Source organism: Giraffa tippelskirchi, chromosome X (assembly GCF_054371585.1).
Source record: "Giraffa tippelskirchi isolate mGirTip1 chromosome X, T2T-mGirTip1v1.2.pri, whole genome shotgun sequence".
In the NCBI taxonomy this organism is placed as follows: Eukaryota; Metazoa; Chordata; class Mammalia; order Artiodactyla; family Giraffidae; genus Giraffa; species Giraffa tippelskirchi.
Window position 1 is genome coordinate 125,406,190 of NC_137289.1, and position 14,524 is coordinate 125,420,713.

At 35.0% G+C, this 14,524-nt stretch overlaps 1 protein-coding gene across 3 annotated transcripts in view; it reads left to right on the plus strand.

Moving 5' to 3' along the window:
* Window positions 1–14,524, plus strand: part of DMD (dystrophin) — a 2,147,259-nt gene that overhangs the window by 1,269,677 nt on the left and 863,058 nt on the right. For all 3 annotated transcript variants that reach the window (XM_081564318.1, XM_081564319.1, XM_081564320.1), the window contains one exon: window positions 8,299–8,474. In XM_081564318.1, coding sequence (XP_081420444.1) covers window positions 8,299–8,474 — 176 coding nt within the window. The remainder of the gene's footprint in view (window positions 1–8,298; window positions 8,475–14,524) is intronic.

The window sequence follows — 14,524 nt, forward strand, 5'->3', positions numbered from 1 at the left end:
CTAGAGATTTTTCAATCAGTCCGTTCTACTGTAGCCAGTGAAGAATAACACTTAACATAATTCTCCGCCAATAGTAGTTGCTGAATAAATAGTTGTTTAGTCAATGAATGACTTAATGAAAATATTTGATAATCATGGCAAGTACTAATAAGAACTACAACTTCAGAGCCAATGCAGTTAAACAGTGAGATTAAATGAGAATCAAACATTTCCAGTCCTGAGTCAATTCCATTTACACATCATTTTGCCTTTAAAAAACAATGTTGTTGCTTTTTCTATATTCTTACTGCATCTTTTCTACCCACTAAATGGTGTTTGAATAAATATTGGTGTAGCTCCAAATTGATAAGACCTCTAGAAAGAAGAATAAGGAATATAAAAATGATCTGTGTCTCCTTTCAAATATTCTATCTTAAAGAGCCAGTTTTTTGGTTGTGTGTAATATATTCTATGATGAAATAGCCCATATGTTTTTTAAACTATCCTTGTAATCACGTGGAAAGAATTTTATGCCTAGAGTCATATGTTCTGTTACCAGGACTGCTTAATGAGAGCAAGCATGGTTGGAGACAAGAGCCTCCTTTTGATCAGAGAAAGGTCAATTTGTTTTCTTTACAAATCTAAGTAAACAGAAAAACAGCTTTTAAATGTTCCCAGGTAGTTCTCCTGAACTTCTAATGAATGATTTAGAAGCCAAGAAGGACTGAATAAAGCTGTGAACCTAGAGAGGCCTAGCATTGATCGTAACAAAGTAAAACCTATTAACTTTGCAAAGTTGTGTGCATTATAGTAACAATTTTCTTTAAAAAGCAAGGGCCACTAATTCAAATGTCTTCAGAGGGCAGTAGAATGCATGTATACTCCACCTAAAGGCATTCAAATTGTAAAAGTCCTAATACTAAAACATGTCTGAGGACAGATATTACTTGCAGCCTTCAGTTTCAGATACCCAAAGGCAGAGACTTAACATACATACAGTTTATTCCTTTGGAATCTGCTTGAAATTGAGAAATACATGTTTGGGGGTTCCCTTCCCCCACAGGGCATCATGTCTTAGGAAAGAAAGAAAAAGGAAAAAAAAAAAAGCCTGAGATAATCTCATAAAGCATGTAGTACTTAAAGTAATTTATGATGAATTCATTTGGTATCCACATTAATAGCAGTGATAATAATGAATGTATGTATCTGATGTGGATGAGATAAATACCTCCAAAGGAAATTTCATTGTAATTTGATATTAGGTAAATGTCCCATTAAAATAAATCGCTACTGTACATAATTTTCCTTTAATTCATTGGCAGGGTGTTTGCTTTGGAAAAGGCACAGTCTAATTCTAGTTTCAGGAGAAATTCTCATTATTCTTTTATAGCAACCATTATCAGGAGCAGATGGAAAATTGCACCAACAAATGCATCTACTATTACACCACACAGGAAAGAGAACTAGATGAAATCTAATCAGACCCCCTCCTGCCTCCATTTCCTATAACAAACTAACAAAAACATACTTGTAGTTTTAGTGTTATTTTTAGTGGAACACAATAAATCAGAGGTCCCCAACCCCATGCCATGGAACCCTACCAGTCAGGCCTGTTAGGAACTGCACTGCATAGCAGGAGGGAGTGGCTAGGGAGCCAATGAAGTTTTATCTGTATTTACAGCTTTTCCTCACCGTCTGAACCATCTCCCACCTCATCCCCAGTCCCTGGTGCCCAAAAGCTTGGGGACCACTGCAATAAATGTTTTGTTGTTTGGTCACTAAGTCCCATCCGACTCTTTGCCACCCCATGGACTGTAGCCCGCCAGGCTCCTCTTTCTAGAGGATTTCCCAGGCAAGAATACTAGGTCGCCGTCTCCTTCTCCAGGGGATCCTTCCCACACAGGAATTGAACCCGTGTCTCCTGCATTGGCAGGCGGATTCTTTACCACTGAGCCACCAGGGAAGCCCCAATAAATGTTTACTGAAATGCAAAACAAATGAGACCAGAGGGAATACCAGGCTAACAAGGTGCATTTTATTTTTGATTGATCGTCTGCAAAGGCTGCTCCTCTCTGATTTAGTTGGCAAATCACAAATAAAAGATCTGTAGGTCCTTAACTAAGAGTAGAATCTGAGGTACACTTCAAATGTGGAGGCATTTTATGGTCCAAAGAAGAAAAAACTCCTTCAGTACTACTTAATCCTCAGCTGTAAAGTCTAATACAGACATGAATGCTACCAATGAATGACACTAACTGGAAATATTTTATGACTACCTATGCAGAGGGGAGGCCCTTAGTTCTCTGTGGGCTCTTAAAGGGCCCCAAAGAAGAGGGAACGTTTAAGCTGAGCATTACAGACAGGTTATGAGTTTGATCTGCCAAACTTAGGACAGTCAAGGAAGTAGGAAGCCTTTCAGTTTTTACTGGGAGTTGGAGTTAAGGTTGGAAGTGAGGAGCAGCCATAGAGAACGCTGCAAAGGCAAAGGAGAAAAGAGGCTGTACGGGCACTTCACACTTTGCCTGGTAGGCTAGTATATGGACTTTATCTTGCAGTAAATATGTAGGCATCATTCTTGATCTCCTCATTCTGGGCCTCCAGACCTTGATTCTTGCCTCCTGAATCTTTTTTACTGAAAAATTACCATTTTTCACTTTTTTTCAATCCTTCTTTTTTTTTGTGTACTTCTTTCTTCCTCACTCTTGCCTCACTCTTGGATTTCTCCAGTTTTTGCCATCTTTCAATTCTTGTCACTCTCCTCATGAGATGCTCTTACAGGGTCATCAGGTCTTCCATGAGATTAGAATCATCTAGCCCATGACTGGGCTAGATTGATTGTGTCCTGTTGCTAAGCCTGCTATTTTGCTTTAGCCTTTGTCTATTCTATTTGTGTTGCTTCCTTACCAAAATTATTTATCATCAAATAATAATGTCAAAAGATACTTTCTGAGCATGTTAAAACCTCTGAAGACAGTTGTGACTACATAGTATAAGAATTAACATGAGAGGCAAACATGTCCAGTTTATCTCTGAGTAAAGGACCAGAAATAATTTTTCAGAAGCTGACTTGAATTCTAGGGACTGACAAAGAGTAACAGTGGCAATGAGCTTAAGACAGACAGAGTAAAGCAGAAGGTAAAAGAGGATGAAATTGCACCATAAATTTCCATCTGGCAGTTTCACAAGTCTCTAAAGTGTCCATATCATTGCATGTTTTCTCTAGAACAGTGGGCAAACTGGGGCAACAATTAATCTGTCTCAAAATAAAACCTTAGCAGAATTACCAGTAAATCACAGAATTAGATTTTTGATATATCCACTTAATCAGCAAAGGTTTGTTTTTCTCTCTTCTGTTTCCCTCTATCTTTACCTTTTCTCCCAGTCACTTTTTGTCTCTTCTGTTTTCCTATTCTGCCTAGTTTGTGATATTTTGCCAGTTCTTTATCTCCTACATAGCTTATCCAAGTTGTCATTGTACAATTCCCTGTAACTGCTTCTTAGCTGCTTCTTTTTCTTCATTTGTCACATTTTATTTTCCATTGATTTTGTTTTCATGCAGTTTTGGAAAGTTTTGCACATATGCTTTTTTAAATTCATGTGGTCTTTTCATAAAAGATGTACTAGTTTCTTTGTCTCATCTTTTCCCTCTATAAAAATGTAGCTGTTCTTCCTTGCCTGTAATTCTTCTTCTCTTCCCTCAATTTGACCAGACTTGGAGGATTGAGATATATGTGTCACTTTCTATAATTTAGGACATTTTCTCTATTCAAAAAGCATACAAGAAGCATACAATAATTCTGTAACTCTAAAACATGCCTCTCCTATGCCTCTGCCTGCTCCACGTATTTCTTGCCTACCCTTTCTTTAATAATGTATCTGCTTTGTACACCTTTGTCCCCTTATACCCAGAGATTCTGCTGCAGCTGGTTTACTGTGAAATTCTGGGCTTTTATATTTTGAAAAACCTCCCTAGGGGAGTCTGATAAGCAGTCATTATTAAGAATGATGCTTTAATATTGGAATCAAAACACAATAAGCTTTCTAAGGGATGATGAATAATCCAATCAATTTAATTACGATTTTTTTCTATCCCAAACTCAGACTAGATGTTAATTGCTAGAGAAATAGATAAGGATGCCTAGGACAACAGAACATGAATGTGGTATCAGAGCTTGGAAATTTTGGTGTTAGTGAATAATTTATTACTTAAAATATTTAGAAGTTATAGAATGAAAATTAATTTGGTTTGCACTAAGTGAATCAAGTTGATTGAGGTTTTACATTTAATTGTGTAAATCAAGTCACATCTTCAGGCTCAGCAGCTAACTGTGAAACAACATGTACAAGTTTTAACTTCCTGTTTTGGTCCATTATTTTGCCTTCTTAGGCTTTATTATTGAAAATTCTCCTCAGGTCGATCATACACTGTAAATACTTCTCCTGATTAAAAAATCTCTTCACACAAATGCAATAGGCTATTTAATGAGCTCTCTTTCACAAAATAAAAAAAAAAAAAAAAAATGAAAGCCCTGATTTGGGACTCTACATAAATGAGATTTAGATCTAACAATTTTAAGTTATTGCTTCATTCTTAGCTACTCAGTTCTATCACCTATCTGGGAAATGGAAATAATAAAACCTATGTTGATTCTACAATTGGATTGTAAAAGTCACTGTAGCCATCAGCCATGAAGTGGAAGAACTGAGATCAAAAATACAGAGCAAGACGCCTGAGATAAAAATTGTAAAGTTTTGTTAGTTTATAGCATTATAAACCAGCAATAGGAATTCTTTGATTTGTTAACAAAGATTCAGAAGGCATTTACTCTATCATCTTATTACTCAATGTGTTGTTCCCACACCAGTGATATCGGCATCCCCTTGAAGCTTGTTAGAAGCTGAAAATTCAGGGCCCTCCTTAGACCTACTGGATTAGAATCAACAGTTTAGCAAGATCTCTAGGAGATGTGCACATTGAAGTTTGAGATGCACTGCTATAGCACACATCTTACAGGTGTTCCATGCATTTTTTTAAATTAATTATTTTAATTGGAGGCTAATTACTTTACAATATTGTAGTGTTTTTTGCCGTACATTGACATGAATCAGCCATGGGTGTACATGTGTTCCCCATCCTGAACCCACTTCCCACCTCCCTCCCCATCCCATCCCTCAGCGTCATCCCAGTGCACCGGCCCTGAGCACCCAGTCTCATCCATCGAACCTGGACTGGTGATTTATTTCACATATGGTAATATACATGTTGTTTCAATGCTATTTTCTCAAATCATCCCACCCTTGCCTTCTCCCACAGAATCCAAAATTCTGTTATTTACATCTGTGTCTCTTTTGCTGTCTCACATATAGGGTCATCGTTACCATCTACATGCGTTAATATACTGTATTGGTGTTTTTCTTTCTGACTTCACTCTCTATAATAGGCTCCAGTTTCATACACCTCATTAGAACTGATTCAAATGCATTCTTTTTAATAGTGGAGTAATATTCCATTGTGTGTATGTACCACAGCTTTCTTATCCATTTGTCTGCCGATGGACATCTAGGTTACTTCCATATCCTAGCTATTGTAAACAGTGCTGCGATGAACATTGGGATACATGTGTATCTTTCAATTCTGGTCTCCTTGGTGTGTATGCCCAGAAGTGTAATTGCTGGGTTGTATGGCAATTCTATTTCCAGTTTTTAAAGGAATTTCCACACTGTTCTCCATAGTGGCTGTACTAGTTTGAATTTTTTACAAGTATTTCTAACAGCCGTGGGTATTAGACACCACTGGAGGTACAAATTAGAGTCATCATCTTTCTCCTGTAACTGCCTCTTTGAGTCTGGTGTTCTAGGCAAAGATTTCCCCATTTCAGTAGTCATTCATGATTGCTGGATCCAGCTAGTTCCCTAACCTTCTTAATTGTGCCTTAACAGTTCATGTTACTTCTCGCCTTTCAGTTCTGCTGCATTGTCTAAACTCTAGGTTTAGCCCCAATACCTTGCAGACTCCTGTCCTGGCTGTTTTGCCCGTGTCCCTGCTTTAACATTAGCCTAAACTTTGCCTCAGAATCACCTCCAAACACAGCTCTAGCTCCCACACCCCTCCCCTTCAGTAATTTTCTGTTGCTCTCCACTGAATTGCAAAGTCTTTAATAAAAAGCAGAGTCCCCTCTGCCCAAGACCACTATTAATCCAGGGCTACACCTCTCCCTAAACTTCCACTCTTATGCAGTGACACAGACCCCAAGTGTATACTTGAGATCATATTACATAAATTCCACACCATAGGCTAGCCTTCTGCTATCCTCTTGCGGCCCTGACCCTCCATGTCCCTAAGGCCTACCCATTCTTTCAGTTCCAAATTACCCACCATGGTCTCTCCTTTTCATCCTTCCATTGAGCTCATTTCTCTTCTAATCTGTCATTTATAATTACTTATCTAATCTGTCTGATCACCTTGCTTACTGTCTTACTGTATAAAATATAGCAAATTATCCTTCACACTTTTGTTTAATCTTCTCAGTAGATTTTATACTGCCTGAAACCTAGAAAATTGTATGCACGTCTGGGAACCTCTAGAAGGTCCAATGATGAGTATTAATACTAATGATACCATGATAATGAGCACTCCTCTCTTCCTCCACTTTCTGTATTTATAGATTCATGCATTCATTCAACAGATACTTACTGAAATCTCTCATGAACCAGATGTTGTAGTAAGTGTCAGGAATAAGACTGTGAATAGGACACCATCTCTGACCTCAAGGAATTTATGGTATAATCTGAATATAGACACAATTTGTTATGAATGGGGCTACCTGTTACTAAGCAGTGACTGTCACGTGCAACACTGATCTGATCAGATGTTCAGAGTGGAATATAAATAATGGAGCAAAATCAACTAGTTGCAAGGAAGTACCATGTGTTTGTTAGAGCACATCTCATGCTCACTTAAGAGAGTATGGTCAGGAAAGCTTATGAATAGTTCAGTGACTGTGCATAGTTTTATAACCATTGTGAGGCACTGTGTTCCTAGAATAATGGCCTGTTACCATTTTTGTGGATTTAATGAGTCTTTTAACTGCTAAAGACATACTATCCAAAATTCTAGTATTTAAAATAATAATACATGAAAGCAGTAGAAAACAAAAATCCAAGAAGTTTATCTGTAATGAGAATCTGAAGGAGATTTGACCCAGTCTTAGAAAACAGGCATTGATTCATTCATTTGGCAGACATGTGATAGAGTTTGTATGTACTTGGTTTAGGGCAGGGGAATATAAGAATGTTAAGTTAACTAGAATCATATGTATCAGGAAAGTGTTCTGAATACTGACTGTCTCATCTATTCATAAAGATTTGTGAGTCCTTTAGATTGAAATATGGCAGATATCTCAAGTTCTCATATTATTTCATTTTCTAAACATCAGATTTAGTTATGGGTTGTTGTAATTGCCTTACAAATTCTATATTACCTTTTTTAAAAAAAATGCTAGAGTCCTATTTTTATTTCATGGCAAAAGGTATTTTTAATACATATTTTTTTTTGTAATAGTCTTTTTTAATAAAACAATTTTTTCTGACACTCTTAAAATTTCATTCAGGATAAAAAGTAGAAGATGTTTAAGCTTGACACCGTCAATGACTCATAAAAATGTTCCAGTGGCTATAGATTATTTTTAAATTTATCTCTGTACCTTAGGGATTTCTTGATAGGCTGCCCCTGAAAGCAATTAATTCTCATTTTTATGTGGTTTTATAATGCAAAATACATGGATGGAAACAGAATTTGAAATAAATTTCCTTCTTATATAGTCATGAGTGTTTGTTTAAATATCTCTAAGGTTTTTAAAAAAAATACTCTGGCTAAACTGTGCTTGTTCCTTTTCACCTCTCACATCGACAGTCTCGAAGAAATCTAAATAGTTTCTTCATGTTTAAATTTTACAACACTTCATAGACTATTAAACATGGAACATCCTTGTGGGGACAAGAAATCGAATTTGCTCTTGAGAAGGTTTCCAACTAATTGATTTGTAGGACATTATAACATCCTCTAGCTGACAAGCTTTACAAATATAAAAACTGGAGCTGAACTGAGAGGGCGCTTTTTTCCTGACACATAAAAGGTGTCTTTCTGTCCTGTCTCTTTTGGATATGGGCATGTCAGTTTCATAGAGAAACTTTCACGTGGAGCTTTTTTATTTCTTTCTCCCCCAGTAGAACTGCATGGGGTAGCACATTGTTTAATCTTTTCTCAAATAAAAGGACACGGGGCTTCATCTTTGTCTTTGCCTTTTTGGTATCTCACAGGAACTCCAGGATGGCATCGGGCAGCGGCAAACTGTTGTCAGAGTATTGAATGCAACTGGGGAAGAAATAATTCGGCAGTCCTCAAAAATAGATGCCAGTATTCTACAAGAAAAATTGGGAAGCCTGAATCTGCGGTGGCAGGAGGTCTGCAAACAGCTGGCCGAGAGAAAAAAGAGGTAGGGTGACAGATTAAAATAGGAATGTTAAAATTTTAGCGGAGCTGTTCAAGCTGCCCTTAAAAGAAAAATAAAAGATTTTATGAAAGATTTGAACCAGGGTGAAAGGCACTAACATTAAGGATTCCATCAACACTTAATAGCAATAATGAACTCGCTCTTTCTTTTCCTTGAATAATATAATATGTAACTGTTGCTAGTTAAATAGGCAGTGCTTTTTGACTGTTTTAAGCTTTGAAGTTTGTTTTAAAAATCACACATGATTGTTTAAATACGAATGCCCTCAGTATATTCCAACTTTCACAAGCTGCATCTCAATTATATTTTTTTAATGAAGATGAGAAAAGGATGTTATAAATGACTATTTTGTAGGAAAAGTTGTTCTTTGGCTAGATTGTTTAACAGCTACAAATATGACTTACGATGCTGAAAAGCATGATAGTCATATTTACCATTTAGTTCCACTACATTTCTTAGCACATTCTTGAAGAAGGACTTGGGCTGAAAATGTTCAAATCTACAGGGGAAAACAAAACCTTAGAGAGGTTACTGTTGAATTCAATCATCATTTAACTTTCCCTTGAAATGTACTGAAAGCACAGAAAGCCAAGTGTGTGCTGCTGCAGTTGGAAAACATATATATTTTTATAAACAGGGTTTTGTATTATGCTACCAGTTGTTGCTAATGTTTCCTATTTCATATAGGAGGACTTGCCCTTTATTTACCAAATGAGACTATTGTCATGAACAATGAAAACTCAGTTTTATTGCCAAGCTCTTGCTTCCTACCTATCATCTACATAATAGGTGGATTTTAATATTCAGAAATCTAGAATAACTCATTGATGAGCATCTTTTTTGAGGATGTATTAGAAAGGTTTTGGAATTATGTCCATTTTCTTTGCCCACCTCTTCTGGCCACCTTTCCTCCTTTTGCATTATTCAGAAAGTGGATACAATTCATATTGCTGTACCAAATGAACATATTAGTTGACCTACACACGCACGTGCATGCACACACACACACACACATACACAGACAAATCTTACTAAAGTTAAATAATAGCATCATCTAAAAACATTTTTATTTTAAATTTTAGTTTAGAAAATACTGGAGTACCTATACATATGAGTGAGTGAGTATTGCTTGCTCAGTTATGTCAAACTCTTTGCCACCCCATAGACTGTAACCCACTAGGCTCTTCTGTCCATGGTATTATCCAGGCAAGAATACTAGAGTGAGTTGCCATTTCCTTTTCCAGGGGATATATACATACACATAAACATAAAATAAAGACCCATGCTTTGTAGTTATATTTCTTGCTGGGGAAAGTCATACACTTTTTTACCCCAAAATTGAAGTCCTTCTATTAAATACACAACTATCCCATTATTTAAACAGCTGATATATTTACACTATGGGCAGGTTTAAACCTGTATGACATTATTTCTGCACTAGACCCCATCTAGTCTAAAATAAGACGTTAAGAAATGGGAAAATTAAGGAAAATTGAATAGCATGCTATAAAAATATATTAACTTCATAAAATGGATTAAACTGACTGGAGGATTATTTTTTCATTATTTTATATAAACTGTTGTTTCTCATTTTGAAGTATCTTACTCATATAATATTTGAGTAAAGCCTTTTTAAAATATTTTCTGTAACTTCTTACCTGAGTTTTAGAATTTTTATTTTTGGTCATTGACTTCTAAATGCAAATTAGAACTTACAAATATTGATAGGACAATATACCTGTTTCACCAAATAAGTTCTAAAATTTTAGGTCCTTCTAAGCTTATAAGAAATTGATGTATGCTGACTGTGTTGTGAAATATTACACACATTGTAAGTTAATTACAACTAGTAGGGATTTGGCTGTAATTGGTTAGGAAAAATTCTCCCATTTAAACATTCTGACCTATATTAAACATTGTACTTTTGTTCCTTAAAAAGTCAAGATCAGCTTCCTTGAGGTTTTATTTTTCCTCTAAACTCAGCTTTTAAAGTTGTCTACTTCATGCTACATTTTGAAAATAGATGTTAGCATATTTAAATTTCCACTGAGATCAGTTTTGTGGCAAACTCAGGATTTTTGTATCATTTAAATGTTATGAAATGTAAAAGAGTAATAAAATGTAAGTGCCATTTCTACAAATACACTTACAGCTATTGCTAAGCACCTAGTACAAATAAAGTAAAAATAAATAAAATAATATCTTATAAAGAACAAGTTAACCTAACAATCATGGGAGGGCTTGTAATCATGAAACTGTTATTAATCAGTGGTGTGCTTTCAATGCAACCCAAGCAGAAGTTACAAGGAAATAGATTATTGCACAGGTGAAAAATAAGATGACTATTCCAGTTGACAACAGTATTCTTAGTTTGCAGGCGGGATTTAAATATAGCTGTTGAAATATCTAATGTTTCTTAGTCCATGTACACCAATGAAAGAAAGTGTATAATATTAGTGATTAAAGTCTACAAAAACTATGTGGAGCTTTACAGCTACATAACTTTAGACATTTCTCTTTGAAAATGTAAAATATCAGAAATATGAAAAGAAAATTCTCAGAAATTTCAGATAGCAGCAGACATCCATTAAAGTTAGTCTGTGTTGGAAGTAAATGAAGTATAAAATATAGCCAATTAGCTGTTCAATTTAATATAGAAAATTCACTGTTGCCTTGATTATGTAGCAGAGGAACTGAATAACATCTATAGGTTTAAGGCTGATAATAGTGAGTTTAATGATGACTTAGCCATCAAAATGGTCTTTGTAAATGAAGAAGATATAAACAAAAACCTATTGACCATAAAGGGAATTCATAGGTAAAACAAAGCAACCCTGTGTATGAAGACTCTTAAGCCTTGGTTCACTGATAGAAGTCAAGGGGTGCCATGAACTTGAATGGGAGGAAATACCTCTTTGTTTTTACTAACCTCTTAACTGAAGTTGGACGTCCCCTTGCATTTTGAATATAGGCAATAAACCAGAGCATTGCTAGCAGTATCTGAAATCACAGATGTTTCCATATCTCATTAGAATTGTCACATGTATCTCAAAATATGGTTCATGCTTGTCACTACTTCAAAACCGTAGTAGGTATTAGATCTACCACAGTATCTTATTAATGTGTTAATAATAACCAAACAGGCATTACTATATCACAAATGTGTTTCTAATAGTCTTAAAACTGTACTTCAATACAATTGACTTCCTTTGGAGTCCTGTGTATTTTATATTATGAATTTAAAAACATTATTCTGTGAGTCCCAGGTTTCACCAGATTGCCAAAAGAGTTCATAGGACTGAAAAAAAAAAAAAAAAAAAAGACCCCACTATTTCTAATCAGTTGTTCATTTATCTGCCCAGACCTCATTATCATATAATATAGTTTTACTCCTTTTGATGGTACAGTCGCTGTCCTCAAACATTCCTTTATCCTGGAATATTCCAGGAGATATACCAGTCAAGTGAATGTGGGTAGGCAGGCCTTCAAGCAATGGATTGCTGACACCATAAGAAATTGTATTTTACTTAGAATAATGTTCATTGATAAAAAAAATTGAATGAAAGAGGGAAGCAATGTAGTGGGAGGTAGAATCCCTAAATTAAGTAATCTCTGAATCATTGCCCATAGCAATAAAAAATGATCTGTCCTTTTTTCTTTTGACAAATGTGATATTGCTTCCTCCATTTCACAGACAGGACAATTATTGTACTAACATATATTGAAGAATAGCAATTTTAATTTAAATGTTACCTAATTAAAAATGTGGCTTGAAATTTTTCTTTTTGAATATTATTTTTAGTGAAAAATTTTAAGCATGTAGAAAAGTTGAAGTAGCGTAATGAGTGCCCATATACCTTCCTCTCTTCCTCCTACATTTCTAGATTCAGCAATTAACATTTCACCATATATGCTTTTTCTCTCTGTCTCTATCTCCCCCATATCTGCCTTTCTGTAATATAGGAAATAATATACAGACACAAATTTTTGCTGTCTTTACATTTGCATGTAAATTATAAACACTCCTATACTTAACCACTGAATATTTCAGCATGCATCTCCTTGGAATAACAACTTGCCACATATAACCATGCTTGTTTACCATGCTTGAGAAAGTTTAAAATAACACTATATTATTATTTAGTGTCCTGTCCATGCATCTTTTTGAATTAGAGTTTTCTCCAGATATATGCCCCAGAGTGGGATTGCAGGATCATATGGCAAATCTATTTTTAGTTTTTTTAAGGACCCTGCATACCTCATTGTAGTTCTGATTTGCATTTCTCTAATAATTAGTGATGTTGTGTATCTTTTCATGTACCTCTTGCCCATCTGTATGTCTTCTTTGGAGAAATGTCTATTTAGGCCTGCTGCCTATTTTTTGATTGTTGTCATTGTTGTTATTTTTTTTTTTTAATTGAGCTGCATAAGCTGTTTGTATATTTTGGAGATTAATCAATCAGTCACATTGTCTGCAAATATATTCTCCCATTCTATGGGTTGTCTTTTCATGTTATGATTTCCTTTGCTATATAAAAACTTTTAAGTTTAATTAGGTCCCATTAGTTTATTTTTGTTTTTATTTTTGTTTTTCTAGGAGGTTGGTCCAAAGAGATATTTCTGGGATTTAAGTCAAAGTTTTTTGCTCATGTTTTTCTCTAGCAGTTTTATAGTATCCAGTCTTATATTTAGGTTTTTAATCCATTTTGAGTTTATTTTTGTGTATGGTATAAAAGAATATTCTAATTGCTTTATTTTTTAATATGTAGCTGTCCAGTTTTCCCAACACCACTTGAAGAGAATGTCTTTGCCTCCTTTTATCATAGCTTAATTGACCATACGTGTGTGGATTAATTTCAGGGCTTTCTATCATGTTCCATTAGTCTACATGTCTGTTTTTGTGTCAATACCATACTGTTTTGATGACTGTAGGTTTGTAGTATAGTCTGAAGTCAGGGAGCCTGATTCCCCCAGCTCCTTTTTTTTCTTCCCCCCTCAAGATTTCTTTAGTTATTCAAGGTCTCTTGTGTCTCCATACAAATATTAAAAATTGTTGTTCCAGTTCCATGAATAATTCCACTGATAAATTGATAGGGATTGCATTGAATCTGTATATTGTTTTGAGTAGAATGGTCATTTTAACAGTATTGATTCTCCTATCTAAGAACACAAAGTCTATATTGCCATCTGTTTTCATTGTCTTCAGTGTCTTTTATCAGAGTCTTTTAGTTTTTAGAGTACAGGTCTTTTGCCTCCTTATATAGGCATTCCTAGTTAGTTTATTCTTTCTATACAATGGTAAATGGGATTATTTCCTTAATTTCCTTTCTGACATTTTATTGTTACTTTATAGAAATGCAATAGATTTCTGTATATTAATTTTGTATTCAGCAACTACCAAATTCATTGATGAGCTCTAGAAGTTTTCTGGTACTTCTTTAGGATTTTCTTTGTATAGCAGTGTGTCATCTGAAAACCGAGAGAGTTTTGCCACTTCTTTTCCAATTTAAATTCAATTTACCTTCTATTCTCTGTATTTCTTATAAACTGGAAGTTGAGTTTAGATGAAACTTAAAAAGATACAAGTCAAACGTTTTGGTCAGGAGTACTTCATATAGGATGCTATGTAATTTGTATCACATCAGGACATGTGTAATATGAAGTATTCCCACTCCAACTGCTGCTAAGTTTCATCACCTGGTTAAGGTGGCAACCATTAGATACTGAATGAGAAAGCAATATGTTTTTATATGAAATTACTAAGTCATCTAATGGCTTTCCTACCCATTGATGTAATCCATGGATTCCCTAATCCAGTTGTTACAATGGGGATACAAAATTATTATTTTCCTAATTCTGACTTGATCCTGCAAGATGGTTTCTTCTATTAAAAAGAGAAAACATTTCTTTTTTCTCTCTTTGTTCTCAATATGGACTTATGGACTCTTATTTATTCAATATGCTATAATGAATTAGTTATCATTCCTGTTGATGCGCACCTTGACCAAATTTAACCAGTGGGAGTTCATTCA